Source organism: Thalassophryne amazonica, chromosome 1 (assembly GCF_902500255.1).
Source record: "Thalassophryne amazonica chromosome 1, fThaAma1.1, whole genome shotgun sequence".
Taxonomy (NCBI): Eukaryota; Metazoa; Chordata; class Actinopteri; order Batrachoidiformes; family Batrachoididae; genus Thalassophryne; species Thalassophryne amazonica.
Genome location: NC_047103.1, coordinates 3509325 through 3526832, shown reverse-complemented (window position 1 = coordinate 3526832; position 17508 = coordinate 3509325). Strand labels below are relative to the sequence as shown.

General features: G+C 41.1%; 1 protein-coding gene across 1 annotated transcript; it reads right to left on the bottom strand.

Annotated features, from left to right (window-relative positions):
* Nucleotides 1–1168: 1168 nt before the first annotated feature.
* Nucleotides 1169–9700, bottom strand: cavin4b (caveolae associated protein 4b). Its single transcript, XM_034184644.1, has 2 exons — nt 8924–9700; nt 1169–1939 (listed from the first exon to the last, which is right to left on the bottom strand). Exons 1-2 carry the CDS (start codon nt 9287–9289, stop codon nt 1379–1381), a joined length of 927 nt encoding a protein of 308 aa, XP_034040535.1. The 5' UTR covers nt 9290–9700; the 3' UTR covers nt 1169–1378.
* Nucleotides 9701–17508: the final 7808 nt, after the last annotated feature.

The window sequence follows — 17508 nt, the reverse complement described above, 5'->3', positions numbered from 1 at the left end:
TGACTCCGGTGTCAGGACTCGGCACGCCCCATGACTCCGGTGTCAGGACTCGGCACGCCCCCTGACACTGGAGTCAGGACTCGGCACGCCCCATGACTCCGGTGTCAGGACTCGGCACGCCCCATGACTCCGGTGTCAGGACTCGGCACGCCCCCTGACACCGGTGTCAGGACTCGGCACGCCCCATGACTCCGGTGTCAGGACTCGGCACGCCCCCGACACCGGTGTCAGGACTCGGCACGCCCCCGACACCGGTGTCAGGACTCGGCACGCCCCCGCCTTCACTGCGCATGCGGCATGGCGGAGCATTAGCAGCGGTTAACAGATTATCTCCTCGTTTCTCCTTAACACTGGCCCGTTTCTGATTAAAGCTAACTTTAGAGTGATTAAAGAGGTTTGACGTTGTCGTCTGATGGTTAATAATCACATTATTCTGTTTGATCAGTTTGGATGTAGAGAGTCTCTCAGACGTGCTGCTGTCGCGCCATGATCGCTCTTTTGTCCTGTATGTGGAAATGATTGTTGCAGAAAAGCTTCAGATCGCTGAGACAGATGATGAAGCAGAAACAAGATGATAATCCGTGAATCACTGTTGACGCTCTGAAATGGCGCACACGCAGTGAAGGTGCGGTGAAGGTAGGGGGAGTGCTGAGCCGCTCACAGTGGGCAGAGAGACAGCAGTCAGTCGCCGCGCAAATAGCCACTCTCCATGTAGAGCGGAGAGCAGGCAGAGGACGAAACAGTGTTTTTTTGTTGTTGTTGTTTTTTAACAAATGCTGCTTCACTTTAAATGCGCGAAAAGTCTATTTCAGATGATCAGCGTGGACTGTTTTTCTCCTAAAAGGCTTTATTTCACTGTGTCGCGTTGGCAAGCTGTAGCTTATGGTGCTAAATTAATTAGCGTTGACACGGCATACGTGCATGCTCTAGTCTTCTTCTGTTTGTTTTTCTGGGGACGTTACAGCTCCACACACAGGCATGGCATATGTACTACAACGTTAAACGGAGCTCGAGGCACAGAATTTGCCTCAAACATTTTTTGTAATCAAATTATTCGAGTTGCTCGATTAATCGTTTCAGCCGTAGGCACATTATCATGTCATAAACAAGTCCAGACTTTAGTTTCTACAGTCCCTGTTTATTTTTAATTGTATTTGATGTTATTTTCAAAGAAGTTGGTGCAAAATGTCCAGACCTTGTGAAAAGAATCTTGCAGATTTTCAGGAATCTGTTCGGCGTTCTGCTCACTTCCCCCTTCAGGCCTTCATCTCTGTGTTCTTCCAGCCAGATCAGAAATCCCTCTCGCACTGTATCACTCTGTCTTCATGGTCTCAGAAATCCAACGGAAACGGTCTGGACGTCGCGTCTGTCTCAGGCGTTACGACAGCTGCTTCATGTCATACATCGGCACCTCCGATTCCTCGGCCTTGCCCTCATCGGTGGCCTCCTTGGCCACGTCCGGGTTGCTCTTGCGGCCTTTTGGAGGGGGTACTGGCACAGCTCCCTCTGCGGCGCCCTCCTGGCCCTCTGCCACTGTCCTCTCCTTCTTCAGGTTGAGTTTGGCCGGGACACTCTTGGTGATGGTCTCCTTCAACCTCTCACCAGACTGCTTCAACCTTTCACCAGACTGGCGGATCTTCTCGCGCCGCTCAGCTGTAACGATGCGCTCGCCAAACTTGTTGACTTTGGTGCCGAGGTTCTCACGGGTCTTGCTCATGTTCTCCTTGGAGAAGGTGGCTTTGATGCTCTCGATGCGTGTTAGACCAGTTTTCTTCACACGAGTCGCCGCTGAGGAGTCAGCCTCCTCCACCACCATGTACTCCTCATCCGACTCCGCAGGGAGCTCGAACTTGTCTGGTTCCACCTCGGCTCTGGCACCGAGGCTGCCAGAATCTGTGGGCTCATTTCCAGGTGTGATGGCTTTCACCTCCTGGTCACCCTGAGGGAACAAGACATGGAGGACAATCAGAACCAGATTGCAAAAACTCCAGTATGAAGTGGTCAGGACCACCGGGTGTGGTTGCCCGAACCCTGGAAATAAAGGGTCCTGCCACAACATGATCCAGAACTATGTGGTACGGGTCGTATGAGTGAAGCATGACAAAACAGCAGAGTCTCTGAAACAGATCCACTTTCAGGGAAAAGACAAACCAGAAAACCAGACTTTGTTAGAGACTGAACTGGATCAGGGCAGCAACTTTCCTGATCCAGTTCCCAGACCAGACGTCTTGTGTGCGCTTCAGCCCATCAGCTAATAAAAGGAACAAAGATGGCACTCATGGAGCACAAACATCTGCCAAATCCAGTCAATATCCATCATCACACAATTATTATTAATAGCTGGTGTTTACTACAATCGGTGCACAAAAACTGATCCACAATCCAAAGGTTTGACTCGGGTCTCCGTGCACGATTGCGTGCAGCTCTTGATCCCGATCCATAAATAAACCAGAGCACCTGTTTGTGCAGCTCATGACACTGAAGAGATCAGGGTCCAGCAGGACACGGAGCTGGATCAGCGCCAGAGCTTGTCACCACGTGCCTCCTGTGAGACCAGGAAGTTGAAGACTGACCCATATCCCCGTAGGCTCACAGAACCACTGGTTCACAACTCAGCTCTTAATTATTTAGCCAAAAACGTTTTGGAGAGAGACTCATTAGATGTGAATTTTGGTTTTAGTTTTTTTAGAGACTCAGATGAGGGGGACCAGTGACACTGTGAGGGAACATAAGACACCACATTTAGTCCATGTGGTGACTGGAGAAAGACAAGGACACACCCACATGTCACCTGGGCAAAGACACGCCCACATTTCACCTGATCAAGCACGTGCCCATGTATCACCTGGTTAAGGACACGCCCACATTTCACCTGGTCAAGCACGCGCCCATGTATCACCTGGTTGAAGACACACCCACATGTCACCTTGGTCAAGCACACCCATGTATCACCTGTTTAAGGACATGCTCACAGTTCACCTTGGTCAACCACGCCCCCATATATCATCTGGTTAAGGACATGCCCACATTTCACCTGGTCAAGCACGCGCCCATGTAACACCTGGTTCAGGACAAGCCCACATTTCACCTGGTCAAGCACACTACCATGTATCACCTGGTTAATGACACGCCCACAGTTCACCTTGGTCAAGCACATGCCCATGTATCATCTGGTTAATGACACGCCCACAGTTCACCTTGGTCAAGCACATGCCCATGTATCATCTGGTTAAGGACACGTCCACATTTCACCTTGTCAAGTATGCGACCATGTATGGTTAAAGACATGCCCACAGTTCACCTTGGTCAAGCACACGGCCATGTATCATCTGGTTAAGGACACGCCCACATTTCACCTGGTCAAGTATGTGACCATGTATGGTTAAAGTCACGCCCACATTTAAATTTGGTCAAGCACGCACCCATGTAACACCTGGTTAAGGACATACTCACAGTTCACCTTGGTCAAGCATGCGCCCATGTATCACCTGTTTAAGAACATGCTCACATTTGACCTTGGTCAAGCACACACCCATGTATTACCTGGTTAAGGACAAGCCCACAGTTCACCTTGGTTAAGCACACACCCATGTATCACCTGGTTAAGGACACGCCCACATTTCACCTTGGTCAACCACGCCCCCATGTATCACCTGGTTAAGAACATGCCCACATTTCACCTTGGTCAACCACGCCCCCATGTATCACCTGGTTAAGAACATGCCCACATTTCACCTTGGTCAAGCACGCGCCCATGTATCACCTGGTTAAGGACACGCTCACAGTTCACCTTGGTCAAGCACGTGCCCATGTATCATCTGGTTATGGACACACCCACATTTCACCTGGTCAAGCATGCGCCCATGTATCACCTGTTTAAGAACATGCTCACATTTGACCTTGGTCAAGCACACACCCATGTATTACCTGGTTAAGGACAAGCCCACATTTCACCTGGTCAAGCACTCGCCCATGTATCACCTGGTTAAGGACACACCCACAGTTCACCTTGGTCAACCACACCCCCATGTATCACCTGGTTAAGGACATGCCCACAGTTCACCTTGGTTAAGCACACACCCATGTATCACCTGGTTAAGGACACGCCCACATTTCACCTTGGTCAACCACGCCCCCATGTATCACCTGGTTAAGAACATGCCCACATTTCACCTTGGTCAAGCACGCGCCCATGTATCACCTGGTTAAGGACACGCTCACAGTTCACCTTGGTCAAGCACGTGCCCATGTATCACCTGGTTATGGACACACCCACATTTCACCTGGTCAAGCATGCGCCCATGTATCACCTGTTTAAGAACATGCTCACATTTGACCTTGGTCAAGCACACACCCATGTATTACCTGGTTAAGGACAAGCCCACATTTCACCTGGTCAAGCACTCGCCCATGTATCACCTGGTTAAGGACACACCCACAGTTCACCTTGGTCAACCACACCCCCATGTATCACCTGGTTAAGGACATGCCCACAGTTCACCTTGGTTAAGCACACACCCATGTATCACCTGGTTAAGGACACGCCCACATTTCACCTTGGTCAACCACGCCCCCATGTATCACCTGGTTAAGAACATGCCCACATTTCACCTTGGTCAAGCACGCGCCCATGTATCACCTGGTTAAGGACACGCTCACAGTTCACCTTGGTCAAGCACGTGCCCATGTATCACCTGGTTATGGACACACCCACATTTCACCTGGTCAAGCATGCGCCCATGTATCACCTGTTTAAGAACATGCTCACATTTGACCTTGGTCAAGCACACACCCATGTATTACCTGGTTAAGGACAAGCCCACATTTCACTTTGGTCAACCACGCCCCATATATCATCTGGTTAAGGACATGCCCACATTTCACCTGGTCAAGCACGCGCCCATGTAACACCTGGTTCAGGACAAGCCCACATTTCACCTGGTCAAGCACACTACCATGTATCACCTGGTTAATGACACGCCCACAGTTCACCTTGGTCAAGCACATGCCCATGTATCATCTGGTTAAGGACACGTCCACATTTCACCTGGTCAAGTATGTGACCATGTATGGTTAAAGTCACGCCCACATTTCACCTTGGTCAAGCATGCACCCATGTAACACCTGGTTAAGGACATACTCACAGTTCACCTTGGTCAAGCACACGCCCATGTATCATCTGGTTAAGGACACGCCCACATTTCACCTGGTCAAGTATGCGACCATGTATAACCTGGTTAAGGACATGCCCACATTTCACCTTGGTCAAGCACACACCCATGTATCACCTGGTTAAGGACACGCTCACAGTTCACCTTTTCTCAAGCACGGTCCCATGTATCACCTGGTTAAGGACACGCCCACATTTCAGTTTGGTCAAGCATGCACCCATGTAACACCTGGTTAAGGACAAGCCCACTTTTCACCTGGTCAAGCACACGCCCATGTATCACCTGGTTAAGGACATGCCCACATTTCACCTTGGTCAACCACACCCCCATGTATCACCTGGTTAAGGACACGTCCACATTTCACCTGGTCAAGTATGTGACCATGTATGGTTAAAGTCACGCCCACATTTCACCTTGGTCAAGCATGCACCCATGTAACACCTGGTTAAGGACATACTCACAGTTCACCTTGGTCAAGCATGCGCCCATGTATCACCTGTTTAAGAACATGCTCACATTTGACCTTGGTCAAGCACACACCCATGTATTACCTGGTTAAGGACAAGCCCACATTTCACTTTGGTCAACCACGCCCCATATATCATCTGGTTAAGGACATGGCCACATTTCACCTGGTCAAGCACGCGCCCATGTAACACCTGGTTCAGGACAAGCCCACATTTCACCTGGTCAAGCACACTACCATGTATCACCTGGTTAATGACACGCCCACAGTTCACCTTGGTCAAGCACATGCCCATGTATCATCTGGTTAAGGACACGTCCACATTTCACCTGGTCAAGTATGTGACCATGTATGGTTAAAGTCACGCCCACATTTCACCTTGGTCAAGCATGCACCCATGTAACACCTGGTTAAGGACATACTCACAGTTCACCTTGGTCAAGCACATGCCCATGTATCATCTGGTTAAGGACACGCCCACATTTCACCTGGTCAAGTATGCGACCATGTATAACCTGGTTAAGGACATGCCCACATTTCACCTTGGTCAAGCACACACCCATGTATCACCTGGTTAAGGACACGCTCACAGTTCACCTTTTCTCAAGCACGGTCCCATGTATCACCTGGTTAAGGACACGCCCACATTTCAGTTTGGTCAAGCATGCACCCATGTAACACCTGGTTAAGGACAAGCCCACTTTTCACCTGGTCAAGCACACGCCCATGTATCACCTGGTTAAGGACATGCCCACATTTCACCTTGGTCAACCACACCCCCATGTATCACCTGGTTAAGGACATGCCCACAGTTCACCTTGGTTAAGCACACACCCATGTATCACCTGGTTAAGGACACGCCCACATTTCACCTTGGTCAACCACGCCCCCATGTATCACCTGGTTAAGGACATGCTCACAGTTCACCTTGGTCAACCACTTTCCCCTGTATCACCTGGTTAAGGACATGCTCACAGTTCACCTTGGTCAACCACTTTCCCCTGTATCACCTGGTTAAGGACACGCCCACATTTCACCTGGTCAAGCACACGCCCATGTATCACCTGGTTAATGACACGCTCACATTTCACCTTGTCAAGCACATGTAACACCTGGTTATGGACATGCCCACAGTTCACCTTGGTTAAGCACACACCCACGTATCACTTGGTTAAGGACATGCCCACAGTTCACCTGATCAAGCACACACCCAGACTGCTCGAACTAAAGACCAGAACTCTACCAGGTCAGCCAAAGGGGAATTCCCCGTTAGCCAAGCTAGCAGGAACATCTTTTCAATCCGGACTTCATCTTGTTACATAATGTTTGGTCCTAGCTACCTGAGCTAGCCACAGTTGTCACTGTTTCTGGTGCATCTGCCGTGTGTTTTCCTTGTCATTGGTGAATAGCAGGTTTAAAATTAAAAAGGTAATTATTTTGTCTGTTTGATCAGTTTGTACATTCGTTCGGCTGTGACCTGCTGTCGTACTTTGTTATCACGGACATCGTGTTGCCAATATGTTGCAAAGTTGTTGCAAGGATTTAACCCAGAAATGGTGCCAAACAAGGAACAGAGTCATTTTGATACAAACTGAAAACAATTCATGCAAAGTTTTTGTTTTTTAATGCCAGTGTTCAAAAATAACAAACTAGCATGTCACTTGTTTACTGAAAAGTTGGTAGTTCGATTCCTGACTCCTCCTGGTCTCTGTGTTGAAGTGCCACCGAATAAGACTGAACTGCAAGTTGTTCCTGGTTCCAAACCCAAATAAAATCAGGAAAGGTTCAACAGGATAATTAAAAAAAATAAAGAAAACCAACTGTAGGTGAAAGAAAGGTACAAAAACCTAATGTGATGAGTCTGTGTCAGTGATATCTTCAGCTTCAGGGTCGAAGTCGCCTGGAGTCGTCACAGCCGCTGATCTCTGGTGTAACGTTTCAACATTCTGGACTTTATCGTGGCTGCTGCCAGAGCTAAAATAACCATGTCACCATCATGCTAACAGCTGCTAACCCTGAAGACCACAGACAAAAAAACCAAACCCGATGTCACTATTTCAAACTGAAAGAGCCGAGACATGATCCCACACGTTAAGAAACATTATTAAAATAACTCACCGCAGATAAAATGATCGCAACAGTTGCACAACAACGCATTGAGGTCCAGATAACCAACAACGCAGCAGTGACTCGCTGCTTAGCAGCGTTTAGCTGGATTTAGCTGAGTCATCCCTGTCAGAGATTTGGACATTTGGATCTACATTTATTTACTCAACATTTTTGCTTTCTGTTGATTTGATTAGTGATGGCGAGAAGAACCAACTGTAGGAAGAGCAAACGTTAGCATGACTGAAGAGCATTTAAACAAACAAACCCCCCCCCGAAAACCAATAACTGTTAAAATGAAATGAATCTTAAAGAGACAGTTTCACAAAATTTCATTAAGTAAAGGTTTTGTTGTTGTTGTTTTTACAAACGGTTCTTTTTACAAAGGTTGTTGATATCAAAGGAATTCTGAGATGTTGTGACATCTGAAAGCAGTTTTTTTATTTTACTGTACAACAGGAAGCGGCTTGTGTGCACGCGGGGCGCCGTGCCACTATCGTTTGTGCAGATCTGCTGAGGATGTTTTTAGTCATGTAGTTGTTTAATCATTGGATTTGTTGATAAACCACAGATCAAATGATTTCTTTATGTTTTCAGTGAAAAATATTGCGTGACCTTCAACACATGTTGAGCAGTCAGGAAGAGATCAATGCGTTGGTCTTATTTCCGTATTATCCAATGTCCTTTTACGTTCTATATTTCCTGACAGCTGACAGAATGTTGTTGTTGGTGGTGTGTATTAGCATCAGAGATCCAAAGTTCTTTGAGCCGTCAACACTCAGAATATCCTTATCTTCCTAGAAAACACTTTATTCTTCTTCCAAAGACATCAAGGTTTCTTTTTTTTTGCTAAGTCTATGCATCGGTTTCCTGAAGTATTTTGTCGACCAAACAGAACAGAGACGTTAACGAGGTTCAACATGAAACCACCAGTCTGCTGGAACATCAGCAACATCACACAAGACCATTTGGTAAAGCTCGCTCTGTCATCGGTGCCTTGGGGCAACTGTTTGTTGTGATTTGGCGCTATATAAATAAAATTGATTTGATTTGATTTGATCAGGAGCACTTTGAAACAAGAACCAAACATTTGCTTCTGGAGATGCAAAGTGTCCACATCAGTCCAGCAGCATCAGAAGAAACCCAAAGTCACCAAACCCTGGATACAACTATTTCTTACCTGGTAGATGACCACCCTGAACTTGTTCTTGGCCAGGAGATCAGCCTGGGTGAGCTCCACCTTCTTCACCCTGATGTTCTGGTTCTCCACACGAACCCTGACATCCTTGATGTGACGGCTGACCTTCCGCGTCTTCTCCAGCAGCCGGTCCACAGTGGAGCTGGTAGCGGCGTGGTCGCTGGTCAGCTTGTTGACGTCGGACTGGATGGTCTTCACTGTGTTCTCCAGCTCCAGCTGACGTTCCTCCATGCGCTGCTGTGTCGTCTGGATGTTGTCCATGAGGCCGGATACGCGCTCCAGCAGCACCATGATGCCGGACTCGTCCTCTCTGCCACCACCTGCTGGCACGCTCTGTTTGTCCGTCATGTTGGCCTGTTGGATTGTCTCTGAACTGACCAGTTGCTGAGTTAAGTTGACGGATCAGAGGCCAGTTATGGAAATGTGAACGAAGAGGAGGTGAAGGAGTGGAGCTCCAGCAAGATCAGTCTACAAGCAACTTCCTGCCAAATGTGGGCGTTTTTGATCGCTCACTGTGTTGAAAGCGAGGGATGAGCGTTGGAGCATTTAGGGATCCAAAAGAAGAACGCAAAAGCCAGAAGAAGGAGGAGGAGGAGGAGAGACTTCCTCTGGAAGGAGAGTGACAGCAGTAACGGAGGTCAGGCGGACCGGGTCGCCCCTCTGCAACTGGAGCTTCAACACCTGACTGTCCAGATCATCCCATAGACTCCGCCCACTCTGACCAGAGAGGGAGGGGGAAGACGGGTGTGGAAACCATGACAACGGAGCGATGAGATCGTGGATATTTGTGATCCCGTTTGTGATCTGATTGTAAAAATAAACCAATGAGACTGAAACCAGGTTGTGTTCATGTGTTAAATGGGAGCAGCTGATCTCTAAACACCAGAAACCAAATCAAACTTCACCAATCGGAAGCTTTTCACAGGCTAATAGAAGAGAGCGAAGGAAGTCAAGAGACGACTGCATCTGCTAAAAATATAAAGAGGGTAAAGTGACTCCGCGTTCCTCTTTGGGAGACCAAACCCCCAATCAGCTGTCAGCTTTTCATTTGTCACGTCTTAGCTCCGCCCTGTCAGCTGTCACCCCGTCCATCAGATGTCATCTTTTCATTTGTTCTTTTTTGGCCCCGCCCCCACCTTTACAAAATGTTGAGTTCTTACTCAGATATGTGATCTTTGATCCAGTCTATACAAAATGGAGGGGCTAGCATGCAAGGTAACAACATGATATAAAACAGTTTAGTAAAATTCTGCTCGACTGAAGCATGAAAACACCACAATAGAGTTTGTGAACAATTTTAAAATGTCAATTTGAAGTAAGTGTTTGAAGGGTAGCTCGCTAGTTAGCCTAGCCCAGTCTGAGGAGTGACTAAACTGACTAGTTTGTCTATTTCACTTGTAGCTGGCTTCTTCACCTAATTCATGAGGAAATTGTGCTGCAGTGTGGCCATTGGTTGACATTATGGCAGCATTGATGATGTCATCAGTGGGTGTGGCCTTAATCATTGAGCCTTCTGTTGACTCTCTTTGGAGATGCTAATTCGTGTTGCCTTTGTGCGAATGTCGTATTTTCAGAAGGTGGAGACGTTCTGATTGAGTGTACGCTTTACTGCAGCAGCATCTAGTGGCCGTTACAGGAAGTGACTCCGGAGTGTCTCTAGTGCGGCTTTCACGTCACATTATTGATACTGCAAACTGTCGGATGTGAATCGTAGAGTCGTGATGTTTCACTGCGGAATCGTCTGTGCTTTGTCCTGTCATACCTGGGTTTGACTGCAGATGGCGCTGTGTCATGCATAAATAATGAATGTTATCTTTTCCTGTAGCTTTGCTTAAAAACCTTCTCCTTCAGAAGTGAATCATTTAGGAGAAGCTCTGGAAGATGTCCAGAAGAACTGCAGGAGAGAGAAGACACAAAGAGACGGGAACTCCCCGGCTTCTAAAAACTCTCCACCAGCTGCCGTCTATAACGGTCCTGAGGTCACGTCTATATTTAACGCCACGTGTCCGCGTGCTTTAACGGACAGCAGGGCCACCGGGCTTTGATTCATCCTTCACTGTGCAGGGTTGACAGGTGGACCTGTGGACTCAGATTTCCAGAGGTCCACAGTCCGTCTTTACAGGAACATAGTGGACTTAATGGACTTAATGGACTTAATGGACGTGGGTTTCAGACCAGGCCGATTTTCTTCTCTGTGACTGATGTTCCTCGTTTTGGCGTCTCCGGGTGACAATGGACAGCGCCTCTGTTTTGACTGACAGGACCGCTACGTTCATGTGCCACTCTGTGTTGTGGCCTCTGATTGGCTGAATGTGTTTCACAGCAACTTGTGAGAAAGTCATCAAATCTTTCACATTAATGTCTAAGTGTTAAATTAACACTGTAACAACTGCATATGTCTCATTCCAAATAATCAACTCCAACTCTTCCAACCAGCTCGAGTGTCGCTGCGAGTTTCCACCTGATGCACTTTTACCAGCAGCGCCCGAACTCACCGTCCAACTTGTGTTGAGGTTCAATTTGCACGAAGCTGAAGTTTGTGTCAACTGTTGGCAGAAAATTTGTGCCACAAACCACGAAAATCCAGGTCCGAAGCCCCGACCCCGGTTTCATGCAGCGGTTAGTCGCCCAGCATTAGCCGTCTAATCTCTGTTTCACGTCAACGGCTAAACTTGTAGATTTCTGTATTTGTTTATTTGACAGGCACAAAGCAGTCAAAAGTACAAAACACATTCACAGCTGATGTTAACTCACAACACCTGGTTAGGCCTTTCTACAGTTTATTAACAACTTCATTCACTGTTTCATTCATTCATTCACCCTCACAGATCTAAAACTTTCTTACATTTTCACACATACCAACACACATCTACGAGGTCTGTCAATAAAGTAATGGTCCTTTTTATTTTTTTCAAAAACTATATGGATTTCATTCATATGTTTTTACGTCAGACATGCTTGAACCCTCGTGCGCATGCGTGAGTTTTTCCACGCCTGTCGGTGACGTCATTCGCCTGTGAGCACTCCTTGTGGGAGGAGTCGTCCAGCCCCTCGTCGGAATTCCTTTGTCTGAGAAGTTGCTGAGAGACTGGCGCGTTGTTTGATCAAAAATTTTTTCTAAACCTGTGAGACACGTTGAAGTGGACACGGTTCGAAAAATTAAGCTGGTTTTCAGTGAACATTTTAACGGCTGATGAGAGATTTTGAGGTGATTCTGTCGCTTTAAGGACTTCCCACGGTGCGAGACGTCGCTCAGCGCTCTCAGGCGCCGTCGTCAGCCTGTTTCAAGCTGAAAACCTCCACATTTCAGGCTCTATTGATCCAGGACGTCGTGAGAGAACAGAGAAGTTTCAGAAGAAGTCGGTTTCAGCATTTTATCCGGATATTCCACTGTTAAAGGAGATTTTTTTAATGAAAGACGCAGCCGACGCGGTGCGGCGGCACAGGAAAATGTGATTAATGTGATTATATAATTGTGCTTAATGTGAATGATTAATTCATGTGATTAACATGAATGTGATTAATGTGATTATATAATTGTGCTTAATGTGAATGATTATGATTAATGTGAATGATTGATTAATGTGATTATGATTAATGTGAATGGTTGATTAATGTGATTATGATTAATGTGAATGGTTGATTAATGTGATTAAATAATTGTGCTTAATGTGAATGATTGATTAATGTGATTAACATGATTGTGATTAATGTGATTAATATGATTGTGCTTAATGTGAATGATTGATTAATGTGATATGATTGTGATTAATGTGATTATATAATTGTGACTAATGTGATTATGATTAATGTAAATGGTTGATTAATGTGATTATGATTGTGAATGATTAATTGTGATTAATATGATTGTGATTAATGTGATTATATAATTGTGCTTAATGCGAATGATTAAATAATGTGATTAACATGATTGTGATTAATGCGATTAAATACTTGTGCTTAATGTGAATGATTGATTAATGTGATTAAATAATTGTGCTTAATGTGAATGATTAATTCATGTGATTAACATGATTGTGATTAATGTGATTAATACGATTGTGCTTAATGTGAATGATTGATTAATGTGATTAACATGATTGTGATTAATGTGATTAATATGATTGTGCTTAATGTGAATGATTGATTAATGTGATTAATATGATTGTGATTAATGTGATTATATAATTGTGCTTAATGTGAATGATTAGATAATGTGATTAACATGATTGTGATTAATGCGATTAAATACTTGTGCTTAATGTGAATGATTGATTAATGTGATTATGATTAATGTGAATGGTTGATTAATGTGATTAAATAATTGTGCTTAATGTGAATGATTGATTAATGTGATTAACATGATTGTGATTAATGTGATTAATATGATTGTGCTTAATGTGAATGATTGATTAATGTGATTAATATGATTGTGATTAATGTGATTATATAATTGTGATTAATATGATTATGATTAATGTGAATGGTTGATTAATGTGATTATGATTGTGAATGATTAATTGTGATTTATATGATTGTGATTAATGTGATTATATAATTGTGCTTAATGTGAATGATTAAATAATGTGATTAACATGATTGTGATTAATGTGATTAATATGATTGTGCTTAATGTGAATGATTGATTAATGTGATTAATATGATTGTGATTAATGTGATTATATAATTGTGATTAATGTGATTATGATTAATGTGAATGGGTGATTAATGTGATTATGATTAATGTGAATGGTTGATTAATGTGATTATGATTGTGAATGATTAATTGTGATTAATATGATTGTGATTAATGTGATTATATAATTGTGCTTAATGTGAATGATTAGATAATGTGATTAACATGATTGTGATTAATGCGATTAAATACTTGTGCTTAATGTGAATGATTGATTAATGTGATTATGATTAATGTGAATGGTTGATTAATGTGATTAAATAATTGTGCTTAATGTGAATGATTGATTAATGTGATTAACATGATTGTGATTAATGTGATTAATATGATTGTGCTTAATGTGAATGATTGATTAATGTGATTAATATGATTGTGATTAATGTGATTATATAATTGTGATTAATATGATTATGATTAATGTGAATGGTTGATTAATGTGATTATGATTGTGAATGATTAATTGTGATTTATATGATTGTGATTAATGTGATTATATAATTGTGCTTAATGTGAATGATTAAATAATGTGATTACCATGATTGTGATTAATGTGATTAATATGATTGTGCTTAATGTGAATGATTGGTTAATGTGATTAACATGATTGTGATTAATGTGATTAAATAATTGTGCTTAATGTGAATGATTGATTAATGTGATTAACATGATTGTGATTGTGATTATATAATTGTGCTTAATGGGAATTATTGATTGTGATTATGATTAATGTGAATGGTTGATTAATGTGATTATGATTAATGTGAATGGTTGATTAATGTGAATGATTGAATAATGTGATCAAATAATTGTGCTTAATGTGAATGATTGATTGTGATTAATGTGATTAAATAATTGTGCTTAATGTGAATGATTGATTGTGATTGTGAATGATTAATTGTGATTAATATGATTGTGATTAATGTGATTATATAATTGTGCTTAATGTGAATGAATGAATAATGTGATTAACATGATTGTGATTGTGATTATATAATTGTGCTTAATGTGAATGATTGAATAATGTGATTAAATAATTGTGCTTAATGTGAATGATTAATTCATGTGATTAACATGATTGTGATTAATGTGATTATATAATTGTGCTTAATGTGAATGATTGATTAATGTGATTATGATTAATGTGAATGGTTGATTAATGTGATTAATATGATTGTGCTTAATGTGAATGATTGATTAATGTGATTAATATGATTGTGATTAATGTGATTATATAATTGTGATTAATGTGATTATGATTAATGTGAATGGTTGATTAATGTGATTATGATTGTGAATGATTAATTGTGATTAATATGATTGTGATTAATGTGATTATATAATTGTGCTTAATGTGAATGATTAGATAATGTGATTAACATGATTGTGATTAATGCGATTAAATACTTGTGCTTAATGTGAATGATTGATTAATGTGATTATGATTAATGTGAATGATTAATTGTGATTAATATGCTTGTGATTAATGTGATTATATAATTGTGATTAATGTGATTAATATGATTGTGATTAATGTGATTATATAATTGTGCTTAATGTGAATGATTGATTAATGTGATCATGATTAATGTGAATGATTAATTAATGTGATTAACATGATTGTGATTGTGATTATATAATTGTCCTTAATGTGAATGATTGATTAATGTGATTATGATTAATGTGAATGATTGATTAATGTGATTATGATTAATGTGAATGATTAATTAATGTGATTAACATGATTGTGATTGTGATTATATAATTGTGCTTAATGTGAATGATTGATTAATGTGATTAATATGATTGTGATTAATGTAATTATATAATTGTGCTTAATGTGAATGATTGATTAATATGATTGATGTACTTCTTTCGGCTGCTCCCTTTAGGGGGTGCCAAAGCACATCAATTGTTTCCATCTCACCCTGTCCTCTCTATCTTCCTGTCTCACCAACCACCTGCATGTCCTCCCTCTGTACTAGTGTTCAATGAACTCTATTACAGTGTTAAATGAATTCTTTAGCAGCTTTATGTAAACTCAATAGTCATGTTAAATGCATTAACATGATTGTGATTAATGTGATTATATAATTGTGCTTAATGTGAATGGTTGATTAATGTGAATGGTTGATTAATGTGATTAAATAATTGTGCTTAATGTGAATGATTAATTGATGTGATTAACATGATCGCGATTAATGTGATTATATAATTGTGCTTAATGTGAATGATTGATTAATGTGATTATGATGAATGTGAATGGTTGATTAATGTGATTATGATTAATGTGAATGGTTGATTAATGTGATTAACATGATTGTGCTTAATGTGAATGATTGATTAATGTGATTAATATGATTGTGATTAATGTGATTATGATTAATGTGAATGGTTGATTAATGTGATTATGATTGTGAATGATTAATTAATGTGATTAATATGATTGTGATTAATGTGATTATATAATTGTGCTTAATGTGAATGATTGATTAATGTGATTAATATGATTGTGATTAATGTGAATGATTGATTAATATGATTGATGTACTTCTTTCGGCTGCTCCCTTTAGGGGGTGCCAAAGCACATCAATTGTTTCCATCTCACCCTGTCCTCTCTATCTTCCTGTCTCACCAACCACCTGCATGTCCTCCCTCTGTACTAGTGTTCAATGAACTCTATTACAGTGTTAAATGAATTCTTTAGCAGCTTTATGTAAACTCAATAGTCATGTTAAATGCATTAACATGATTGTGATTAATGTGATTATATAATTGTGCTTAATGTGAATGATTGAATAATGTGATTAAATAATTGTACTTAATGTGATTAATATGTGATTATATAATTGTGCTTAATGTGAATGATTAATTGTGATTATGATTAATGTGAGTGGTTGATTAATGTGATTGTGATTAATGTGAAATATTAATTGTGATTATGATTAATGTGAATGGTTGATTAATGTGATTATGATTAATGTAAATGATTAATTGTGATTAACATGATTGTGATTAATGTGATTATATAATTGTGCTTAATGTGAATTTTTAAATAATGTGATTAAATAATTGTGCTTAATGTAAATGATTGAATAATGTGATTAAATAATTGTGCTTAATGTGAATGATTGATTGTGATTAACATGATTGTGATTAAATAATTGTGCTTAATGTGAATGATTGATTAATGTGATTATGATTAATGTGAATGATTAATTAATGTGATTAATATGATTATGATTAATGTGAATATATAATTGTGCTTAATGTGAATGATTGATTAATGTGATTAATATGATTGTGATTAATGTGAATGATTGATTGATTAATATGATTGTGATTATATAATTGTGCTTAATGTGATTATGATTGTGAATGGTTGATTAATGTGATTATGATTGTGAATGATTAATTAATGTGATTAACATGATTGTGATTATATAATTGTGCTTAATGTGAATGATTGATTAATGGTATTAATGATTGTGATTAATATTATTATATAATTGTGCTTGATGTGAATGATTGATTAATGTGATTCTGATTAATGTGAATGGTTGATTGTGATTAACATGATTGTGATTATATAATTGTGCTTAATGTGAATGATTAATGTGATTAATATGATTGTGATTAATGTGATTATATAATTGTGCTTAATGTGAATGATTGATTAATGTGATTAATATGATTGTGATTAATGTAATTATATAATTGTGCTTAATGTGAATGATTGATTAATATGATTGTTGTACTTCTTTCGGCTGCTCCCTTTAGGGGGTGCCAAAGCACATCAATTGTTTCCATCTCACCCTGTCCTCTCTATCTTCCTGTGTCACCAACCACCTGCATGCCCTCCCTCTGTACTAGT